We start from the raw sequence: 24,582 nt of genomic DNA, 5'->3' as shown, positions 1-24,582 counted from the left end.
AATACATACATATATTAGGGTGGTCCTTATTTTTCGACTTTTAAAGGGTATTTCCCATTATATAATAGTCGAAATGCCCTTACTTTGCTTTTCGAAAAAAAACCTATTGGAACTTATTTGTAAACTAAAAAGAATAATTTCTATCACCCTGTCCGCCTCCCCCTTCTCCCTATCCTTCTTGAGGTAGCTAAAAACCTCTTTTCTTGTATATTAATTTTTTTCTCGGAAACCTGGTAAAAAAATCTGTAATTTGAGTATATAGGAGACATACACCAAAATATACCTAAATTTTTTCAGGTTTTCTTAAAATCATCTTTAAGGTAAAAAAAATTTTTAAAAATTTTAAATTGTTATAACATTAAAACAAAAAATTATACATCAAATTTTATTTTTTTGAAATACGTATTCTAATTTGTTCTAAATATACCAACCGATTTTTTTAAGTTTCCGTAGGTGCGCCGTCTTCAAAAATGCGAAGAACTGTATTTTTTAAGTTATTTTGCCTTCTATCTCGGGAACGCCAAGGTCGAAATATCTGAAAAAATTTGGGTATATAGGGATCATACACCAAAATATACCCAAATTTTTTTAGATTTTTCCAAGGTCATCTTCAAGGTCAAAAAAATTTAAATTAATTCAAACCGTTATATTTTTAAAGTTAGCTTAGGAGGGCGGCAACCCCAGATTTTTTTGAAAAAGAAAAGTAAAGTAACTATTATTTGTCAAACTTTTGAAAAGAAAGTGGCAGTTCCCAGTTTTTTGCCTTTCTAAATCTTCTTTTCGACACGAGGAAAGAAAAAGCCTAGAAATCAGATAATAAAAGTAATATAAAACAATACAAATATAAAGAACAAAATAACAGAGGCACAGGCAGAAACAGGTGTGCTCTTGCGCATCCTTCTTTAATAACCAATGAGTGCGTCAGTCGTCGGCTAACATCATACAAATGAGGCAGAAGCCATTGATTAAAACGGTGTCGATCTCTTTTCAATTCGCATTAGTGCGCAGAGCGGGCAGACAACCGTTCAGAATTACTAAAGCGCTTCATGCGCATTGACAAAACGGAATGATTTCGAAGCGCTACGCAACAGTAATGCAGTCTTATGCGTTTCATTAAGGCTCTATAAATGTGAGTATTCTCGTCCGCCATTTTCCTTCCAACCATATGTGAAAACATAACCTTTCAAGGAATCTTTACGTAAACATCAATACGCTTTTCGGAGTCACGCTTAATCTAAAAATTTAACTTAAATATCGATTCTGTTACACTCAAAATAAGTGTTAATTGATTCGACATATGTTCTTAAACGCACAACAGTAGAATTCGTTTTATAAGTCGTATTTTTCGTAAATCAACACATCGTGTCTCCGTTTCGTTGCACGTATTTGGAGCAACAATTTCAAGGGCCGAAAGTATGTTATTTAAATAATACTCATCGCAAAAAAATTGTCTTCATATTGCAGTTTTGTCATATTTTTTCATATTTGTGTTTTTAGATTAAGTTTTGGCTATTTGTAAAATGTCAACTGAGGACAATCAAAAAAATCCAAAAGTGTCAACTGAGGATAATAAAAAAAAATAAAAATAATAATTTACAAAATCTGTTTTTGACAGACTTGGCTATTTGGGTAGCTTTCGAGGTAAATCGAGAATTACGTTAAGGCTCCCCCCTGACCAAACTTCTTCTAGAAAAGGTAAGAATCTTATAAAAATTTGGATGGTCTTGACTGATTGCCGTATATTATTAGCCCTACGTTGGTGGTTATGCTGAATCATTTTTCTGCCGAGGTTAAATTTAAAGATTACATATCTATGCAAATTTCGCCCTGGAGACGATTGAAAAGCTCCCCGACCCTAAGAAATTAAAAGCTTTTATGGAACAGCGGTCTATGATAAGTAGAGGCGTTATATCCGACTGGCCCTCGTCGATAGAGGACCTGTGGTCGGTAATTCAGGACAAAACGGGTATCGTCGGCCTCGAACGCATGTACCGACACAAATGAGACAACACGTGGAGAGAAAGTCGGTCTTATCAGAGACGGATAACATTATCGTCACGTTTAAGGGAGTCGGTGTTTGTGATTTGAAAATATTTTTGGTAATTCTTCAGTTTAATACGGACATGCCTCGCCGCGCAGCCACATACGCATGCTCCGTGGCCGCACGCGCATGCAAAAGTGCGCGAAATGAGAACTACAATGAAACAAATGAAGCGCGCTAAAATCATACGTGAAGTCGCAGGCACGCGTGCAATGTCATTTACAACCTGCACATCTTAATCTTACAATGGCATACTCAGTCCAGCAATTAAACAATAATTCGTGGCTTGCGATTCAGGACATCATTGGCAATGCAAATACGTGGCCGAAATTTATACGGCAAATGTTCTGGGATAAAAATTTTACGGATCATAACCGAATGATTATTGTCAATTTTGTATATATAAATGGGGTATCGGAAGAATTTTTGCATGAAGTATTAGCTTTCACGCTAAAAAATGCATACACAGCTGAGAGGAAGCGCAATATTGAGTGTAGAGATATCGATATTTAAATCATGAGGTAATTCTTTCAATATTAATTGATAACTATAGCAAACAAGTATATTGTTTTTTATTCTTTGTAGCAATTGGGACAAATGCGACGCAGCCGTGTGTACAGTTACAGCCTTTTCGATAGAGAAATGTTAGATCTTAATATGAATCCAATAATAAATAATTAAAATTGAATGTATTATTTTAAAGTTGTGATTTTCATTAAAGCAGATATTTTGTATTTAACTATTTAAAGCGGGTCACTAACCTATGTAGGTTAGTGACGCGCTTTAAAAGTATTTAAGTGTTTAAAGCGCGTCAACTAACTTATACGCCGAAAGAATATCATTTCGAATTATATGTTACACTTCTGACTTAGGGCCGATATCACAGTCTCCGATTAACGTAATTCTCCTATTAAACCCACTCTTCGTCTCTTTCTAGGGGGACAGTTAGAAAGAGATGGAGAGTGAGTTTAATCGGAGAATCACGTTAATCGGAGACTGTGATATCGACCCTTACCAACCAAACAGTTGTCACGTGACCTCTTGCATGCGCGTGCGGCCACTGAGCATGCGCATATGGCCACAGGACACGTTCGTAGTCGCTACATCTCGTCGGTATGACAGTTCTCATAACCTCTGATAGTCGTCAACTTTAACTGTTAATATCTCGCTTCGTGGGGCAGAGCGACACTTTTTTCTGCCAGATTCGGTCGTTTTGTGCAAAAACGCGTCGATTAAGCCTAATTTCATCGATTTCTGTGCTGGGGTAGCTAAACTGAAGAATTACCCTTTTTGGCCATACTAAAATCTCGTGTAAAGAGCGATACTTGTTGCATCGTGTGCGACGATAAAGCGCATGGTACGTGTGATAGACCGGTCAAATGCCGTAATTGTGGTGGTCAACACAAATCCACATTTAAAAACTGTCCTGTATTTGAAAAAAATAAGAACATTAACATTTATGATGGCTTATAAAAATGTCTCTTTCTATAGTGCTGGCGTATTGTGGAGGGCGATGACAGGCCCGCTGTGTCTCCTCACGATGTCCTCTCGAATTCGGAAGCCTGGCCGAGTTTGCCCCCCGCCAGGAACGTATCCTTCTCTGAGGCTGTGAAACACAGTAGTCCCTTCGAGGGAGATCGAGCGTCTGGTGCCCGTCTCTCCCAGCGACTCGCTCGGGAGAGGTGATGTTTCCTCGTCGCCAGTTCACTGACTCTAATAGATCAAAGAGACCTCGTGGTGTCCCTGATAGGTCTTCTAAGGAGTATTATAAACAGTTTGACCTGCGCGCTGGTGATATTGGGAAAGAGAAACGGGGCATCCTTTTATCGGCTGCTCGTAATGGGACCGCTTGATCGCGAATAGCGTCTTCTGAGGTGATGGGTGATGGGTTGCCCCCTGAAGACCCCGAGCGTCGTGATGACTGTCAATTAATCAAGGAAGCACTATCGGATATGCTTCAGTTAATACATAGAATTCCTGAGGCACGTGAAATTCTGCTAAACACCATTACGAATTATCATGTTCAGGACAGGAGTAAGTCAGTTACTGAAAGATACAATGAAGCAAGGGAATTTAGTGAAATCGACCTTGGTCGAGAAGTGTCAGGTGCTAGAAATAACGAGAGGGTTACGTCTCTCCCCTCGCAGTAATATTCAAATTACTGCTATGGAACTGCCGAGGATATGAGCAGCAGGAATAAGCTGTCGAAGCATATTATGGATTTCGACATCATCATCTTAACTGAAGCTAAATGCTCTGATAATAATCATGTATATTTTGCAGGTTTTAAAACAATATATAGCAAAAATCTTTTTGCTAGCGGTGGCGTCATGATTTCCGTCCGTTCTCATATTGAGTTCGAGACCATTCGTGGCGCTGACACGGCCCCTGTAAGATACGATACTATTGGTATCAAAACCAAGAACTTGGACAAAAACCTGAACATTTTCGTTGTATATAGACATCCCCGTGACACTGTGACGGCACGGGATTTAAAATCTGTGTATGAACATGTGGATAGTGATGAAGATACTATCATCCTGGGAGATTTTAACGCGCATAAGGGCTCAGTCACAATGAGAAAAATAAGGAATAAGATAAAGGAATAAGGAATAAGGCATGTTGCATCTCACTTTAATGTACGTGTACTAAAGTGAGATGCGACATTCCTTTATTCCTTATTCCTTTATCTTATTCCTTATTTTTCTCATTGTGACTGAGCCTTAACACTGTCTGGAATTGCGACATTACCAAACCCTGCCGTGAGACGCTGTTTGATACGATGCAGGATCTGGGTTTATTTTGTGTCAATGTCGACACAAAGTCAAGAGTGGACCTCCGCGGCCAACGAGACTCTAACCTCGATCTCCTCTTCGGAACTGAAGGTCTAATGGATAGAATTAAATATGTGCAACTCGACGAAACTTGGAGAAGCGACCCCATCTCATTTAGTTTCGACAACTACACTCTACCCTACAAGAAAATCACCAATAGAATTTCCACCAAAAAAAAAACAGATTGCTGTTTCAGGAGACAGTGGATCGCGATATTAAATCTGAATTGCTTCCACACATTGACGCGTTCAAGGAGAATTTAGACGGTTACTATAATAAATTTATTGCTATTCTTAGAAACGCGGTGGACCGTGCTTCGGGTAGACGACGCGGCTCTGAGTCGGATATCCACCGGCCCACTACAGTTAGATGAAAAGGTACTCACAGATGGTGGGATGGTGAGTGTAACCAAGTCATATAGGATAGAAAACGTGCATTTACTGCCTTCAAGCACAACAAATCTATACATACGTGGGTCGAATATAAACGGCTACGCGCTTTAGCCAGGAAAACTGTCAGCCGTAAGAAGAAAGCTAATTTTGAAGAATTCTGCACGAGCATCTACCGATTTACCAGCTTAAGCTATGTATCCCAGCAAACGCAAAAGGATTAAAAGATATTAAAATTTTTTAATACCTTTGAATCCCTTTTTTTGGCGGAATTAGATGAAATTAGATGGGATTCGAAATGAGATGGTCCAATCCCATGGAATCCAAAAAAGAAAAATTTCAATTCTATCCAATCCTATGGAATCCGTAAAGGTTATGGAATTGCATGGCATTAGATGGTTTAGAAAACATCTCGCGCCTCCGTTGGGCGACTAAGCGCCGTTGTTCGTCGGTGAGCTTTTGTGTATGCCTAAGGGCATTACACGCACTACTGCCGACGGGCAATTAGCCCGAAAATGAAATTTGTAAGATCTGTCAGGCCCCGTAGGGGGTCCCTTTACATAGCGGTCGAGACGAAACTTTGAACTCGAAAAGATGCCCCGGCCTAGCGGCGTCGACGCGAACTGCCGGTAATGCAGATACCGTGCGGGCGTGTATACTATTGGTGGCGCGTACCGCCACAGAGTTCAACACGGACACTTTTCAATCCCTATCCTGGCATTCAATGGTATTCATTTTATTGTCAGAATAGACAGAATTCAATACAGAAATTTTTAATTCCTAGTTTGGCATTCAATGGTATTCATTTCGTTAACGGAAGCAATGGTATTCAATGGAATTCATCACGAAACTTTCCAATCCCTAACCTGGCATTCAGTGGTATAATATTTTTGTGTCGGAATTGGATGGGATTCAAAAAAGACAAATTCTTTCCAAAATAAGGAATTCCATGATATTGAAACTATTATATTTCAATCCCTTTTTTGGACAGAATGGAATTCGGAAAGTCCTTAATTGAATTCCTGGCAATCCCGTTTTAATTTTTTTCAATCTTTTTTTGTTTGCTGGGATGGAATTTTATCAGAATCCTGAAAAATGCAAAAAAGAACGTACAATGGAACTGCTGGCGTACTAAGAATAGAGAGTCTGAGATTAGGAACTCTATTGACAACCTTGCTCTCCCATTTGTTGGTTCGGACCCGGCCTGTACGTCGGGTGCTCATTACACGGATCCGTCGCTTGATGCCCTGTTCCAGCGCTCTGAACTGGACAGAGCCATTAATATAGTCAGGAGAAATTCGGCCCCGGGCCTCGATGGTATAGAATAATACAAAATGATCAAAGAATTGCCAGAGTCTGGTCGTACTTGTCTGCTAGAGTTATTTAATATCATTTGGTTCTCAGACTCCTTGCCGAGTGAGTGATAGTTGCGGTACCAGGTTATCTTCATTGATAAGCCTGGTAAGGAGAAGGTTCGTCCGATCTCGCTATCCTCATGCGTGGGTAAACTATGTGAGCGCATGGTCAACGAGCGCCTAATTTGGTGGGCCAAAAAGGAAGACAAATTTAGCGCTACCCAAAATGGCTTCCGCAGAGGTAAATCCTGCATGGACAACTTAGTCAAAATTACGTCGGATATTTGGGCTTCCCTGTGCACAGGCAAGTACACGCTTGTTGCTGCGTTTCTCGACGTTTCATCTGCATATACAATAATGTGGACTTCCGCATTATGATGGATAGACTGATAACGCTTGATTGCCCCGCAGGTATTGTTAGATTTATTTGTAAGTGGCTTTACCTGAGATCGGTCCGTTTCATTGTCAATTTTCAGGAATTCATTGAACGGCTCGTCTTTAAGGGGCTTCCGCAAGGCACTGTTTTGAGTCCGGCGTTGTACTCCTTCTATACGAGGGGCCTTTGTTCCGACTTACCAGAGGGGGTAGAAGCTGTTGAATTTGCCGATGATATCGGTCTTTATGTGTGTGGCCCCAACAGACGACGCAACCGGATCCTCCTCCAGCAGGCGGTTAATATCATCGCGGAAAGACTACGCGCCATTGGTTTGGATATTGAACCTCATGAGACCGTTTTGGTGGAATTCAACAAATATATGGACATTCTATGAGCGGATTCAAGACTAAGGTATTTAACAGCGAGGAAGCCAAATTTCTCGGTATTTGGATTGACAATGGGCTCAAATTTTCCCACCAGGTCCAGGAAGTAAGGGGTAAGGTAGATGGAGCCAACTCCGTGATGAGATCGATACCTATGCAAAGTCTCGAAAGGCTTGGAGGTTAACACGTGTACGGCTCTCATGCTTTATAAAAGCCCTGTGAGATCCGTCACCGATTACGGTAACTTTGTGTATCATCCCAGGGATGCGTCCACGCAGATCAAGTTGGAGAGAACGCAATACAAGGGCATTCGGACCGCCCTGGGCTATAGGAATAGTACCCCCAACAACGTCATTATTGCTGAAGCAAAAGTTAGGTTATTGGAGGATCGTGCGAAGATGCTCGCCAGAAATTTCATTTATAAGACAGCTGCCTATAATGTTACCGGCCTATCCCAGATAGCAATGCCTGATGATCAAATTTTATCACGTCATGATCTTCTGATATTGATCGAAATGTGATGTATGTCTTGTAATCATATTGTGATGATACACATCATGAGTACAAGTTAACATGTATATGAGGAAATATATTAGCTCAGATATTGACGTTACTTAGCCAACTCATGATAATCACATGCTGACGAGCGCTGACGGCACGCTGCCGCGACGCGGCTATATACCACGCGTCACTTTCTCGTAATCAAAAATCATCACGCACTAGTATAAGAGACGAGCTTGTGAGAAGCCTAATTACAATGTTCTTTGCTGCAGATCAGCTTGTGATACCTTTGGTCTGCGAAGCAATTTTTGATAAATTGTTGGATACATCTTACTTATTTATTTACATGTTTTTAAATAATTTTATTAAGTATGAAATATTTAAAATTGTTGTCATTTCTTGAGCTTTATATGCACACAATATGCAGTATTTCATTGAACATTTATGTGTTCATTATGTAACTATTTTGTAAATTTTATAGATTTCATAACATGTCTGCATTCTGAGCAACATATGAGCCCGCATTTGTGTCTATTCTTGCCATCATGTTTTTAATAAACGTGAGTACAAATATGTACTCAGAACGAACACTTGTTGCTATCTGGGATGTAACAAGATACAGAGGATGTACGACAGCGAGGTGTATGTACGTTCGATACCGCCAGCCCACGTATAGGCTGTCTTTATTATCTCGGGTCTGAAAAAACTTCATTCCTGTCAGGTCAAGTATTGGCCGTGCTAGAAAGCATGAGATATTCCAGGGCTCTTTCGAGGCCCACACGTACAGGCCTACGATCGATTTCTCCATTGGGTTGGTTAGAAAATCAAACAGCAAGTACTCTGACGATTTGTTGATTGGCGATGTTCTGGCAAAATATGAACTGCTCTTCGGAGATTATCTACACTGATGGATCTTGTGATCCTGCTTGTCGTGCTACGGGCGCGAGTTTGGTTTTGGATAATCAGGAAATCGCATATAAAATTAGCCTGCCCAGACATTGCTCATCTTTCACTGCTTTTGCCATCAAGGCTGCCTTGGAACTCATGATTCTTCAACGTGATTCTAGAGATGGACATATCATCATTATGTCTGACTGTAAATCAGCCCTTTCGGCAATTAGCAATAACCTCTTAAACGTTCACAAGAATCGATGTGCTACAGAGGCTAGACACCTTATTTTTGCACTTGAGGAAGATCATGATAAGAGAGTTGTGTTGGTTTGGATCCCGTCGCATGTTGGTATCGCTGGCAACGAGGCTGCAGATGAGCTTGCCAAGAAGGCGGAAGGCCTTCGAGAGGAACCAGACTTTGATATCGAGGTCTCTGTTGGAGATTTAATGGCCCTCGCTAGAGAAGAGATCTGGTTTACCACCCAGGCCTCTATTAGACGGGACTCCGCCTATAAGGGCTCCTTCTACTTCGACAAGTTTTATGATGAGACGGTTCGTAAGCCTTGGTTTAGTAAAATCAATGCCGAAAGATATTTTGTCACTCTCATTAACAGGTTAAGATCTAACCATTATAATTTAGGAGTTTCCCTCCTAAGAAATGTGGCTATGTGGATTCGGAGAGATGTGAATGTGGATGCGAATGCGAAGATTTAAATGTTTTGCTGCGATGTAATAAATATAATGACCTGAGATTCCAGATGGATAAAGATCTCAGGAGCCGTGGGTTACCCTGAAATTGATTTGTATGGTCTTATTAAGGGAATGAATTGGAATTTGATTTATATTATTTTCAATTTTTTAAAAAAGATTGGTAAAGTGATTTAGGGTCCTATGTGCACTGGTTTTTATTCCTTTTGGAAAGGCTTAATCTGTTTGTGTCAGATTATTTCAGGGTAGAAGACACCTTACTCCTCCCTCACCCGAGGGAAAATCTAAAAACCCCCTTAACACGTACAGTAGACCACGCATTGTTATATCAGATAGAGGCACGGCTTTTACGTCCAACGATTTTCAGGTCTTTTGTGAAGAGAAGGACATTCGCCACATTTGTATTGCGATGGCCTCCCCGAAGGTGAAGGGGCAGGTAGAATGTACCAATAGATTCATAGGCCCTATGATAAGTAAGTTAATAAATAACGACGAGAAGGTATACTACTGGTATAAAGTTGTGGCAGAAGTAGAATTTGCGATAAATAAATTCGGTACATAAAACGACAGGCGAAACGCCTAATAGGCTTTTATTCGGAGTAGACCAGGGAAAATAGTCGATAAAATTCAGGAACATCTAAAAAGTATTGTAAATAATAACGATCGTGATCTAGTAAACTTAAGAAATAGAGCGGCTAAGAAAATAGAAAAAAGAGTCAGAAGTACAATAAAGAATATTTCGATAGGAAAAGGAAAATGGCACACACTTACAGCTTAGGTGACTACGTTATAATAAAAAATATATAGATATACTACTAAAGACGCGTCGAACAAACTTATCCCTGAATTTAAAGAGCCGTATGAAGTAATTCGAGTCCTGCGGAATGATAGATATATAATAATATAAGAGATATTGAAAATCACCAAATAACAAACAAACCGTATCAGGGAACATGGGAGGCGGCCAACATGAAACCGTGGACGATGTAACAGTTAAAGATAATTAGATTTAAGTTAGAGTTAAGAGTTAAAAAGTTAGAGTTCTGAGTTAGAATTAAGAAAATTGTTAAACCAAAGGGAAAATATGTTCCTTTCTTATATTCGTGCCGAAGGGATAGACGAAATTACTTATAGACAAGTTACTTAAAAATTATTTTTTTTTTTTTACAACACCGACTCCGGGTGTGGAGATCAAGGGTCAGAATTGGCCGAGTATGATAGTAGCTTAAGGCGTGATACTAGCTTGAAGATACAGGGCTCAATAGATGGCCCCCGTTTAGGTTGGCAGTCATGGTTACGACAATGAGCGCGAACAGACGTGTGTCAAAAGCGCGGAACCGAATAAAGAGCGTTTTTAAAGAGTGACCCCAAAATCGGACATTTTTAGCCTATTTTAGTGGCCCTCGAAATTCGAGTCGAAATGTATGCCAAACGATGCTACATGATGGGACATTAATCTAAAAAAAAATTAAAGCTGAGCATAGGCCTAGTTTTGGAGATACGGAGAGTCAAAATGGCCAAATTCCCAATATTATCCAAGTACAGTAGACACAAAAAAGGATGTTAAAACTTCTTTGATAATAGTAGTATTTTAAATAGAATTAGTCTGAATAATTCTCTGACCACCGTACTAAAAATTTACCCCTTCCTCCCCTATTATTTAATTTTTTAAAGGGGTAAAACTACCCCCAAAAGAAGTTTTCGCTGAATTTCTGGAAAACGGATAGAAATACGAACAAATGTTTCGAATGAAAGTTGTTTGTCTAAGAATTATGCACAAAAAGGTTTCTTTTATTTTTTTTGTAGGACCCACTCTTTGACCAAAAACCGCGCCTGAAGAAAGATAATTTTTAAAAATAAAGAGAATTTTCTCTTACTCCGTCTTCTTCTTTTCCTCTTGTTTATTATCTTTAACTTTGTACACAAAACATCTAATCACAAAATATAAAAAATTACGAACGAACACGTTATCATTATCTTCATTGCACGATGAGTTACACACAATATATGTTTAATTATTTTAAGGCTTACTTCCCTCTCTTTCTCCCTCTCTCTCTCCCTCTCCCTCTCCCTCTCTCTCTCTCTCTTTCTCTGTTTCCTTTTTTTCCTCTTGTTCATCATCTTTAACTTTATAACATCTAATCACAAAGAATAAAAAAATTACGGACAAACACGCTACGCGCGCTATTTAACTTTAATATTATACACTATTAGCCACACAACTGTCAAAATATACCATGACAGCCGCTCTTGAAGTAAGCGCAGAGAGAGAACCAATCGGCATCGCGGAAAAGCGACAACAATACTTCGATAGATTCGAGTATCGATTACATGCTCTTTTTAGAAGAAGATCGAGAGACTAGAACAACACAGGCGCGCGCATTTGTTTTATTTCACGAATATACAACTACTATACATTTTTTATATTTTTATTAGAAGTGAAGAGGTAAGTCGCTAATATCGACATAGGTCCTCTAAAGCGACGCCTTCTTATTTCTCGAAAATTAAACACCGCACTTTATTAATGCTGATGAGGACATAATTTACTTATATAATTAAAAACGTAAAAACCCTTACTTCTCTCTCTCTCTCTCTCTCTCTCTCTCTCTCTCTCTCTTTCTCTCTCTCTCATACATTTATTGATTTTTATATATAAAATCTGCTAAAAACGAATCATTAAAAAGCAATTATTAAAAATAAAATTTACCCAAATTTCTTTTATACTAATTGTATAGTTTAAATAATAGTGAATATATTATTGATGATATTAGATTATTTTACATGTTTGTGTAACGTCCTAAAACTATTTAAATTTTTTTTTTATTTTTCTCATATATATATAATGCAGTTTTATATTTAAATATAAAATTGAGATGCAACGTAAACTGGCATACTTATTGATAAAACAGATTATAAGGTAGTAAAAATCAAATAGAATGGAATAAAAAACACAGCATAAGAAGATCTTGCTGCGAAATTATGAGATAAATTTACTGGCACGCTGTCGGCATACTGCCAACATTTTGCTATGTGGGGTAAAGCAATTGTGAAGCAACACACAGTAACAGACTACGAAGGTAGAAAACGAAAGGTTTCGAGTTTAAATCCTGATCGGCTCTGTTAATTTTTCTGTTTACCCCTCTCGCTGTCCAAAATTTCTTTCCGTATCTTTTCTACACCCCTCACTACACTTCTTGTTTACTCGTATATTTCCATGATTCTCTTTCCCAACCTCTCACTCACCCCTAGTTTTTTCAGACATCTTCCCAAAACCCTCCTGTCCACTGAATCAAATGCCGTCCTTGGATCTACAAAAGCAGCCACTACCTTCTTTTTCCTCTTTAATCGCTTCCCTCCCTGTTGAAAAAAATCACGTAACTCTGTAACATAACAAAATCATGTAACTGTGTGACGTAACAGAGATACGTAATTTGCTACGTATCAGTTTCGGACGTTTTGTTACGTAACAAAATCATGTATCTCTGTCACGTAATGAAATCACGTACTTTTTCCTAAATGCAGGATTTCTCTTTTTTAGTATTATTTTGAGTTTCAGTGTTAAATTGTAGTGTCATTTCAACTAACTCTTCTGCATGAGTTTTCTACTAAAAATTGCTTTCATGTAAATCAAGTCAAAATTGTCCTATAAATAATACAAACTCAGTTAACTCGGTTTTGCGGACAGTGATCTTTAATTTTATGATTTATTTGACCAATAAATTAAGTATATTAAATGTAGTATTTATGGTACTTATAATATATATATTTTACAATATGCATATGAGTTTGAAGTTTGCACCGCTGGAATACAGCGAACAAATCTCTCTCTCTCTCTCTCTCTCTCTCTCTCTCTCTGTAACATTCTTTATGTTTCATAATTAGATCCTTGTTGTTATAATAATAATAATATTAGTACAGTATTATGAAAATTTAAAAAAAAATATAAGACCTGTTCGTTTTAGCTCAACATCTTTCAACACATTCTCTCTAACGTGAAAAGAAAAGGAGGAAAGGTGAACCGTGCAAGAAGTTCAACTAAAACGGACAGGCCTATAAATAAAGAATAAGATCTCCTTGGAATAATAAAAATTTTTTAAATATTTTTTTGTTGCACTTCAACAATGCATATTTCAAACTCATTACAATGCTAATGTTTTGTAAAAAAAGACAATACATAATTACAAGTTTATTCGTTTTATTTGATTAATGATTTACTTAATACATAAAGGTTAACTTTCTCTTTTCAGGTTTTTTTTTTAACTGATAATGCATACATATTACTCATACATATAATACATACTATAATCTTTATAGAAAAATTTATAATGATTCAAGCTGAAAAAAATATTTGCATACAAAAAAGTGTCTTAATTGCCATGTTTTTACTTTATTCGTGTTAACACTGTCATACTCGTTTTTAATTTAAATCTTGCAAGTCAAAATGGGACGATACCGATACAATTGTACTTGTATATCGGTTGTATTTCAATGTTAAAACATGAGAATTAAGACAATAATTGCGTATATGAAAAAAAATGTTATTAATAAAAAAACAAATTTGGCACTGCACAAATATACATCGCATTATTAATATCAATAAAAACGCAAACCCTTTCAATCGTATTAGTTTCTATTGCAAGTTCTTGAATCCATCTTAAATTTGTTGGATAGTTTGGAACAAACTATCCAACTTTAAAATGGATTCACTCTGGATATTGCTTCGAAAGTGGTAATGGTCAAATCGTAAAGAAAGTCCAAGCTGCTAAGGGAGTTATTCATCAGATATGTAGGACAATTGCTATGAATCAAAGTCAATTAATTCTGAAAGAACACGTAGCACTAAGACCGTTTTCAATGATCAGTAATTTTATATCCTATCTTGACAAAAAACATGCCAAAACAACCTTCAAAATATTTCATGCAAGATACTTTGGAACAAACTATCCAACAAATTTAAGATGGATTCAAGAACTTGGCTTATCACATGAAAGTAGGGTGTATCATAAAATTGTTAAAGAGCGTTGTCTATATACATCGTCCAGAAAAAATAAGCTCCGCTCAAATTATTTTGCTTTTACAAAGGAAGAAAGTTTTATCCGAATAATAGATTTTATAATCGTCCCGTTAAGTAGAAAATATTATACAATATGTAATATAGAAAATATAGAACATATTTTCAATAATAATAATACATCGACGAAAAAAGTAATAAATATTCCTAATGCATTACTTGCAATAGAAACTAATATCTTCATAATTCTTTAACTCGACGAGTTGGATGTACTGTCCTGTCCTTCAGCCTCTTCTTTCTTTGTCTCTGCAAATATATGTACGATAGTTACATGATTGACATAAATTTAAAATTATGAATAATATTTTAAATATAAAATATACGCACCTTTCAGTTTTTCTAATTCACTCGTAATTAAGTAATTAATGTATACACTCAAATATCTTCGCCATTTCTTTGAGAGTACTTTTCGTTCTTCAAAAGATATATTTTGAGGCAGCTGATTGTGCAGTTGTAAATAATGAATATAGCATTCTGAAATAAAAAAAATACATTTATTGAATTTTTTTTTATATTCTATTTTTTGACGTAAACTCACTTTCTAAAACGGCCTTCTTTTTCGGCGTCAGCGGTTTTCTAGGGGAACGATGAACCAAACGTTCTTTATTTATTTTTTGGAGTTCCACAGCACGATTCATCAAGGTATGACATCCCCATATAGCCTTAGATATTTTTCTCACGAACAGGGAAGCTGTCTTCTGGTCTCGTGCTTCTTTCCACGCATTATAAGGTATTGAAACTCCGTAGCGTAAATGCATCATTTTTACCTGAGAGTCAACATGCATAAACATTTTCTTTTTAGAAATAGTATACAAGTTAATACTTAATACTAACGTAGATCCGTACACCAACATTAATCTTTTATAAAATGTAAAAGGATGAAACAATATATGATTATAAAAGATAAATAATTTTTTTGCCAACTTAACAACTGATTTCTTCATAGATGAGAAACAGATTATATTAAATTCATTGTTTAAATCTTTAAAAGACCTCAAATCTATAATCAGATACCTAATGAAATTATCAATTGTCCATTACTTACTTTTATTCCATTTTTAGAATCATCAGTCCACGCAGTAAAATTTTCCATTCGATTTGCCGACCTGTTATATTCATCGGAATCATATATATCATTTTTATTACATTTTCGATCTTCTATTTTCAATTTATCTTTTTTCGATTTTTTACTTTTTCTTCTTTCATCACTCGCTTGACTTTCGTTGAATACTGCAACGTCATTAGATTCTTTTGGAACAATCTTGGCTGGTGGCTCATTGTCAGTCACTCGACAATCCTCGTCGTCCACTACATCGTCATATTTTATTTTTTTTTCTCAATGTCGAATGTCTGCACGAGCTCAATATTGGAGAAACTTGCAGTGTTATTGATGGAGAAGCAAAATGTGTCTTATTTGCTACATAAAGAAATATTTAAAAAATATATTTTCATAATTAATAAAAATTAATATTTTTTAATATGTACGCATAATTTTTTTATTATAAACAATTTATATTGGAATTATTAAGTATAACAGTTTTCGTATATAAAGTGAAAATGTATATCAGTACGAAATTTTTCTTATAAAAAGTCTATTTTCCCAAATATATTACCAAGATCAGTAAAGGCAAATATTAAAGATAGATACAAATCCTCTTAAAATTCATTTAGATGTTTCCAATTAAAAGTATATTAACTATTCAATAACAAATATATGTTATATTATTTATATAATAACCCCTAAGTTTACTTACTTTGAGAGAATAATTTCCTGCTGGTTGCAGATTCACGCAGCGACTTTATAGTACATGTTGGTGATTGTTTATTATTGCACATTTCCATATAGTTTAGTTTTTCTTTTAACTTGTGCAACTCAAAATTTTTTTCTTTTAGTTCTTGTTCTCTTTCTTTTATAACATTCTGTAATTTTTCATTCTCTGCTTCCAAAGTTTTTATTTTCGTATAGCAAATATCCACTTTATTTAAAAGTTCGTTTTCATCGATTTGTATTTCTAAATCAGATGTTTCTTCTTGCGGGTTTTTTGTAACGAATTTATTTACGCTTTTGCTACTTTCAAAGGTCAATGCCACACTGTTTAACGCATCAAGTTTTTTTTGTATTATAAGATTATTGTCTGATCTCTCTTTTAATTTTGATGTTTTCCATTCCTGAAAGTAAATTATTGATATAATGTATGTTTCATGCTCGACCGGAGATTCCGCAGAGCGCGATTTATGCCGGCACCACTTAGAAAAAGTGCGAAACGAGGGTAGGGCTGCGGATGAGAGAACGACTTACACAACCGGTATAGATTTGCACCGGAAGCTCGAGGTAAATTTCACGGACACTGTCGTGGTTCGAATCGCTCGGAAATCTTGAGGCGTCGGTCGTCTGCTGCAAACGCGAGACAGAGATCTTGCCGAGCATCGACTTGATGCCCTCCCAGATAGCACGCATGTCTAAAAGATGTCTATAAAAGATGTCTTTTAGACACGTGTGTCTAAAAGATGTCTACGACGTCTTTTAGACATACGTGCTGTCTAGACTTACGACGGAAATCTTGCTGTCGAACGAAGGAAATCTTGTCCGCGGGGCAGACTACGAGCGCGAACGCGACACGACGACCGCGATTCGGGGCGAGCTCACTTTATGAGCTCGATGGTCACTCTCGTAGAAAATGTACAGTGTCTTGGCACTCCCGCATTTGCTGAGGTGATCGGGCGGCGATACCGCGCACGAATCGGTGGAGAAACCACGCACAGAGAATGCCGTTATGCCAAGATCACTTGATTCGGAGACGTGCGAAACGAGTTTGTCTCGCGATCGTTCTCTTCCGCCGGGAGGGTTCTCGAGGGACGGAAACGAAGGCGAGATCCGGAACGCGGCACTCTCTGATTGATCCGATGATTGACGGCGTTGCGCTGTGGGCACAATTTTCGCGAACAAAGACACTGCGCGTGTCAGGAGTTGCGCCGTGCTCCGATTCTCGACAATGCCGGCATGCGCGCACCTGTACGTGGAGCGGCATCGACGCGTGATCGACCACGCGAGACGGCGTGATCGACAACCCTGTACGGATCGAATTCGGGCCACAAGACTGACGGCAGGCACGTAGCTAGCAGTCAGCCTCGCGACCCGATTACATCGAGAATATGTTCGATCCTTAACAATGTAAAAGAAAAGCGATCGCACATACTATACATTAAAGACCCTATAATATGAGTCCGACCATATGATAGCAACTTTTGGTTGGTTCGTTATTTCTTGTCAAAAGCAAGAGAAACAGAAAGAGAAAATGAGATAATAGGCCAGTCATATTAGACTAATTTAGGGAGTTAATCTTTCAATTAATCTTTCCAGGTTGCAACCATCATGAATTTGATTTGAGGTGCTATAAGTGGGATTTATTTTGCTTCGCAAAATTAACACGCATTAAAAAGTTATTAACAATATTATCAACAAAAAACGCGATTTTTTTTTATTTTTTTTAAATATCTCGAAAACTAAGCAATATAGGGTAACTAACTATACGTACCTTTTTTGTAGAGCGTACAATTATCTACAATAATGATCTGAACAACATTTATCGTCAAGTCAGTCGTTTAGCTTGCACGCGCCGTCAAAGTCCGAGACTTGGATCCCGAAAACCCTCGATTTCATCGTTTTTTAAATGTTGCGCCGGTGATTTTTTCCGTCATTTAAAATGGAATTAAAAATCTCCCAAAAATCACACGTTATCTGAGAACTACAAAGAATACTTTTCATGATGTAACCGATTTTTTAGACCCTTTTTCTTTAGTTTGTAGCTATGTAAGCAAAAAATTTTGATTGGAATAGTCTTAGTTTTTCGATGTTTTCAGGCCTTAGAATTTATTTGAGACGAATTTTATCGTATGCATCTTATGGACGAAATTTGCAACAAAAAAAACCCTTGTATTTTTTTCGTACGACAAACGCTGATTTTTTTATTGACGCGCAAAGTTATCCAATATTGCACACAGGTCGGATAACGTTTGTTTTACACCATTTTTTGCTTACATAGCTACAAACTAAAGAAAAAGGATCTAAAAAATCGGTTACATCATGAAAAGTATTCTTTGTAGATCTCAGCTAATGTGTGGTTTTTGGGGGACTTTTAATTCCATTTTAAATGACGGAAAAAAATCACCGGCGCAACATCAAAAAAATAATGAAATCGAGGGTTTTCGGGATCCAAGACTCGGACTTTGACGACGCGTGCAAGCTAAACGACTGACTTGATGATAAATGTTGTTCAGATTATTATTGTAGATAATTGTACGCTCTACAAAAAAGGTACGTATAGTTAGTTACCCTATCTTGCTTAGTTTTCGAGATATTTGAGAAAAAATGTAAAAAATGCGTTTTTTGTTGATAATATTGTTAATAATTTTTTAATGCGCGTTAATTTTGCGAAGCAAAATAAATCCCACTTATAGCACCTAAAATCAAATCGTTTCATGGTGGTTGCAACCTGGGAAGATTAATTGGAAGGTTTAATGTCTAATATAACTGGCCTATAAGAGAGAAAGAAAAAGTGATATAAATGTATATCACTTTCTCTTTGTCTCTTATATCCTCCTCTCTCGCAGGATTTTGACAAAATCACCTTATGGCCAGACTCTTATTATAGGATCTCTAATATGCATGCACATCCACGCATATATACATTTACACATACATACTCATTAGGGTGTGTTATTTTGGAGCAACTTTTTTTTTCATTTCACAAATAGCATATATACTTGCCGAAAGGTAAAAAAAGATACCTGTTAAAGTTTTAGCCCTTAATATTAATATTAACAGGTCGCTCATCGCGATTTTTTATTTTTCATTTAGTAAGATAAAAAAAATTTTATAACTATCTAACAAACAGTAATACAGCATTGTCCACATAGATTTTTGTAGTAAATTTACCGCTCTACGAAAAAGATCTCTTATTATTTTTTCATAAATTCAACCGTTCAAAAGATATTTAAAGTTAAAGTTTGATAAATTTTATAAAACTTGTTTTTGCTTCTTATGAATTTTGTATCATATCGACTATCAAAAATTATGAAATAATCAATATATATTTTTGTAGAAAATTTAACGATCTACAAAAAAGGTCTCTTATAGTTTTTTCATAAATATAACTATTTAGACGATATTATATAAGGCATAAAGTTCAAACTTTAAACCTTAATATCGTCTAAATGGTTATATTTATGAAAAAAATATAAGACCTTTTTTGTAGATCGTTAAATTTTTATAAAAATATGTATTGATTATTTCATAATTTTTGATAGTCGATATGATACAAAATTCATAAGAAGCAAAAACAAGTTTTATAAAATTTATCAAACTTTAACTTTGAATATCTTTTGAACGGTTGAATTTATGAAAAAATGATAAGAGATCTTTTTTGTAGAGCGGTAAATTTACTACAAAAATCTATGTAGACAATGCTGTATTACTGTTTGTTAGATAGTTTATAAAATTTTTTCTATCTTACTAAATAACAAATAAAAAATTGCGATGAGCGACCTGTTAATATTAATATTACGGGCTAAAACTTTAACAGGTATCTTATTTTACCTTCCTGCAAGTATATATGCTATTCTTGAAATAAAAAAAAAGTTGCTCCAAAATGACACCCTAATACTCATACATAGTACACAGAGAGAATCTTTTCTTAAAATTTATTTTGAAATCATGGTAGTTGTGGGACAACATGTACCACCAAGAATTTTATGCGAGCTATTCTGATTAATATCTACAAAAATAAAAAACATTAATATCTATTACATTAAAATATAAAATATGTTTGATTAATTTTATTAAAATATATCTAAAAAATTTCAATAATTTTTCAAAATTTACCAATCTGCTTAGTAATTTTTATCATGTTTGTAAAATGTCTTTTGTATATTTTAAAAATTCCTTGGTTGCCAAGTTGTCCTAAGTTTGTAGTGAATTTAATGGTAAAATATATCAAACAATTCTCAGGGCGGCGGTGTGGTCTAGTGGTAGAGCGCCAGACTCGTAATCTGAGGAACCAGGTTCGAGTCCACTAGAGCCATGAATCATGGAAAAGTTTTTTCCGAAAAAACCGCGCCCCTCCGTGCAGATGCGGAGAAAACTGGGCTCCGTCTTTCGGAAGAGACGTTAAACCGTTGGTCCAAAGTAGGAAAGTAGGAAACAGTAAGGTAGTAGGATGAATTGAAGGTTAGGGTTGGGTACGTCCCTTCAAAACGCCCTTTAAGGCCCCTTGGGGTATATAAAGTAAAATTCTTTATCCTTTTTTTTTTTATCAAACAATTCTCTCCGTGTACTTGCAGGGATATGCACATGCACATGCATACACATACATATATAAAAAACAAAAACTTTAACATTAAGTTGGTTTTATTTCTCGGCTTGTTCAGTACGTCACTATGGTCGTCTCTTTGCTCAACGGCTTGTTTTCGTAAAAACTCCACAGCATCACTGTAGCGTAATTTGTGGAAGACGTAACGTTTCTTATTATAGCTTAATTCTTCTTTGTTATCTATAAGAAAAATAAATCAAAAACCTGTTGCCAATAACACTGAAATTTAGATTCCTTAAGGTTCCTATAGGCTCTTTCCAACATTTTGTGAGATTGTGACGTGAGAGGCGAGAAATGACTACCTATTTTGTCATGTGTGTTATTCTTAAATAAAGAGATATTTCAATAAAATATCACTATAGATCGTTTCAGAGTACTTCTAAAATTGGCCAAAAACTATCCTTTTCTCTCGACAATAAACAAACAACGTAAAATGAATGTAATACAATGCAGGCGCAGGCGTATGACTAGTTTTCGAATTTACATTCATTTTACGGCTGTTTGTTTATTGTCGAGGAAAAAGGTTAGTTTTCAATCAATTTTATAAATGTTCTGAAACGATCTCTAATGATTATTGAAATATTTTTTTTATTTGAGAATGGCACATACAACAAAACAGGGTGTCATTTCTCGTTTCTGACGTCACAATCTCACACGATGTCAAAAAGAGCTCAGGAGCCTTAAGTTTTATTTTCTGTCTTACTGTATCAACTGAAATCAATGTAAAAAAGATAGATTTACATAAACATATTGATGATTGAATATAATGATTACAAAAACATGAGTATATATGAAGAAAAAATATAAAAAATTTATTTCTAAGTTTTGATCACAAGGTTTTGTATGACATTGAATTAAAAAGCTATTGATAAAAAAAATATTTGAAGAAAGTATTATAATTAAGCTTTCTATCTTTATTCAAAATGGGTTGAAATACATAAATATATAATATTAAATAACATTTGTATTAATTTCCAATCTGTTAAAAAAATTCAACTGGATTACTTGCCGAAAATAATATATAAATATAAGTAATTTATTAATAGCATAAATGTTATACTTAAAAAATTGTTAAATATTCAAACGTTATAAACTTAGCTATTGTACTTAAAGAAATACAAAGTAGAAAAATATAGGTAAAATGTTAAATAGTAAACTTACCTGAAACAGCCAGAATTTGTGCCGGTTCATAAATTTCTTCATCCTGTGCGTCACTAAATCTTTTCACATAAAATGGATCTGGGTAGTTATCATTAAAAATGAAATCCTTAATTGATGCAACAATTTCAATTTTTTTTCTTTCATCGTTATAAAACCGTACTGCTGCATACAGATTTTCATTTTCCTCATACATGATCTGTAAAATTGTTTGCAAAATATTTTTAAATCTCAAAATATATCTTCCTATGAAAAGTTACAAGAAATTCATTCTGATATAATAGAAGGAGGTATAAGAGACTTTTAAAATGAAAGAAATTGAACCAAATATTTGTATGGCCTAGTTTACACCGATCTCTTGATATGCGTATTAAATAGTAAATTTAAACTGATTAGTCAATAATCAAACTAATTTATTAATTATTTACTATTTAATACGCGTATCAAGTAAACGAGGTCTATGTTTATTTTCTTATATTATTAAATAATTCATATTGAACAATATTAAGTGACTAATAATATTGATCTTTTTCTTTAATTATATTGCTTGAGTAGGGTATGTTGCGTGAATCTTGTAAAAAGTAAGGTACTATCAAAAATGCAGAAAAATAGATTATAACAAAGTTACTTACGAAAAATTAACACGGAAATTTTGTATGCACTCACACGCTTTGCAATAATACCGTCTTTGTAATTTTGCTGTTGATTGTAGAATCACGATCGCATGATACCACTGGTCGTGAAAAACAGTGACGCACAATAAGCCCGCTAAAAGTACGTACGATGAACCCGCCAAAAGTACGTACAATAAGCCCGCCAATAAAAGTACACATCGTCAGTGTTGCCATTTCGAGACACTGTCCACTGGCATGTGGAGGTGGCAGCGCACACAAGGAAGGAGTCATGTATGTATGTATGTACACGGCTCCTTCCTTGTGTGCTTTACCCCCTCTATGGGTGCGTTCCGATTCCCCACCTGGGTGCTGAAAATCTATAGTGCACGTGACATATACTATAGGATTTTTAGCACTCGGGTGGGGAATCTGAACGCAGCCTATGCTAGGCAGCGGAGACAACGCCTCGAAGTCGAAGTTGGCAACTATGACTGTTTTACCGACATGCACGCGCATGGGGGCAAAATTTGAGAGCACTGTCGAGCAGTGATGCCAGTTTCGGTCCGTTGCCAGAACGTCACAGAGCGTGGAGGGAATATGTACATATATATGTGCGTACTTTTGGCGGTCTCATTGTGCGTTATTACTGTTTTTCGCGACCAGTGGTGTCGTGCGATCGTGATTCTATATACAATCAACAGCAAAGTTATAAAACAAGTGTTTCGATGTTTCCATGAGACGCTGTCCGTTACTAAAACGTCACAGAGCGTGGAGGAAATATACACATATATATGTGCGTACTTTTGGCGGTCTCATTGTGCGTTACTGTTTTTCGCGACCAGTGGTATCGTGCGATCGTGATTCTACAATTAACAGCAAAGTTACAAAGACGGTATTATTGCAAAGCGTGTGAGTGCATAACAAATTTCCGTGTGCGCTATGCAAGTTTGTCTGGATTGATCTTTTAGAATACGGTTATTAAGCCTTGTGTCCACGATGCTAGAAATCGTTCCGAGATCTTGGACGGAGAAAGAATTAACCAATCACATTGGTCAATTGCCGAATTATTTAAATATAATTGGTCAATTTTTTCTCGGTCCGAGATCTCGGAGCGATTTCTAGTATCGTGGACACAAGGCTTTAGACTCGGTAATATTCGGGCGTTCGAAAGCACACGGACAGCACACGAACAGCACACCGACGTGTCACGTGATTGCCGCTTTGGTGTGTGTATCATATTGCCGTAGCATTGCGTATTATACACACACCAAAGCGGCAATCACGTGACACGTCCGTGTGCTGTCCGCGTGCTGTCCGGGTGCTGTCGAACGCCCGTATATTACCGAGTCTAACAGAACTTTGTCGAGAATGGTCTCTATTTCCCCTCACCGCGTTTTCACCTACCCCGCAAGCTTACGCTCCGTCTATCACTTCCTAAGTCTATGGTTTTTTTTCACACCTATTTTTCTTACACCTATTTTTAACACCTATTTTTCTGTATTTTTGGTAGTACCTTACCCAGTAAAAACAGTGTAGTCAAAATTATGTCAATATGACGTCGAAACCATCGTTTACTATTATTATTTCCAATGTTTGTTAACCTCTAACTGACAATTAACTTTCAAAATAGCCAATTTCTATTCGCTTTTCTGATAAGTTAGAGCCACCGCACAAGACTCTCGTATGGTCACGTAGCGTAACGTAACGTGAGTCAGCGCACAAGAAACGTATCGGTTAGAGCCTCCGCACAAGCTCTCGCATGGTAACGTAACGTAGATCAACGCACAAGAAACGTATAACGCCGTAACCAATACGTTTCTTGTGCGTTGGCTCACGTTATGTTACGCTACGTGACCGCACGAGAGTCTTGTGCTCTTAACCGTCGGTTAGAGA

General features: G+C 36.4%; 1 protein-coding gene and 1 long non-coding RNA gene across 17 annotated transcripts in view; one reads left to right on the top strand and one right to left on the bottom strand.

Moving 5' to 3' along the window:
* The window catches only part of LOC139820939 (uncharacterized), a 28,293-nt gene extending 3,718 nt beyond the window's left edge, over positions 1-24,575 (bottom strand). Inside the window, exons 1-8 of one of the 9 annotated variants that reach the window (XR_011734130.1) lie at positions 24,208-24,575; positions 22,079-22,274; positions 21,527-21,628; positions 16,304-16,718; positions 15,595-15,966; positions 15,088-15,316; positions 14,877-15,023; positions 13,657-14,795 (exon numbers count right to left, since the gene is read on the bottom strand). Coding sequence is in view for 3 of the 9 variants with exons in the window: in XM_071791564.1 (XP_071647665.1) it covers positions 14,740-14,795; positions 14,877-15,023; positions 15,088-15,316; positions 15,595-15,642 (480 nt within the window). In the remaining 6 variants the exon portion in view is untranslated. Of the gene's footprint in view, positions 1-12,721; positions 12,836-13,656; positions 14,796-14,876; positions 15,024-15,087; positions 15,317-15,594; positions 15,967-16,303; positions 17,976-18,085; positions 18,215-20,978; positions 21,098-21,526; positions 21,629-22,078; positions 22,275-22,707; positions 22,723-24,207 lie in introns of those variants that run through there. The other 8 variants (XR_011734129.1, XR_011734128.1, XR_011734131.1 and 5 more) reach the window with 8 other exon arrangements.
* Positions 26-11,441, top strand: LOC139820946 (uncharacterized). 8 transcript variants are annotated; one of them, XR_011734140.1, is made up of 7 exons: positions 26-1,413; positions 1,498-1,695; positions 1,790-3,398; positions 3,533-6,581; positions 6,669-7,030; positions 7,096-7,406; positions 7,476-11,441. It is a non-coding gene; the product is annotated as an uncharacterized lncRNA (long non-coding RNA). The 8 variants fall into 8 exon arrangements; XR_011734139.1 differs by lacking the exon at positions 26-1,413 and having other exon boundaries at positions 1,681-1,695; positions 1,790-2,562; positions 2,627-3,398; XR_011734143.1 differs by lacking the exon at positions 26-1,413 and having other exon boundaries at positions 1,681-1,695; positions 3,533-4,075; positions 4,325-6,581.
* Positions 24,576-24,582: the final 7 nt, after the last annotated feature.

This window comes from Temnothorax longispinosus, chromosome 10 (assembly GCF_030848805.1).
Source record: "Temnothorax longispinosus isolate EJ_2023e chromosome 10, Tlon_JGU_v1, whole genome shotgun sequence".
Taxonomy (NCBI): domain Eukaryota; kingdom Metazoa; phylum Arthropoda; class Insecta; order Hymenoptera; family Formicidae; genus Temnothorax; species Temnothorax longispinosus.
Note: the sequence above shows the minus strand (reverse complement) of the source record. Positions and strands in the feature narration are given on the sequence as shown.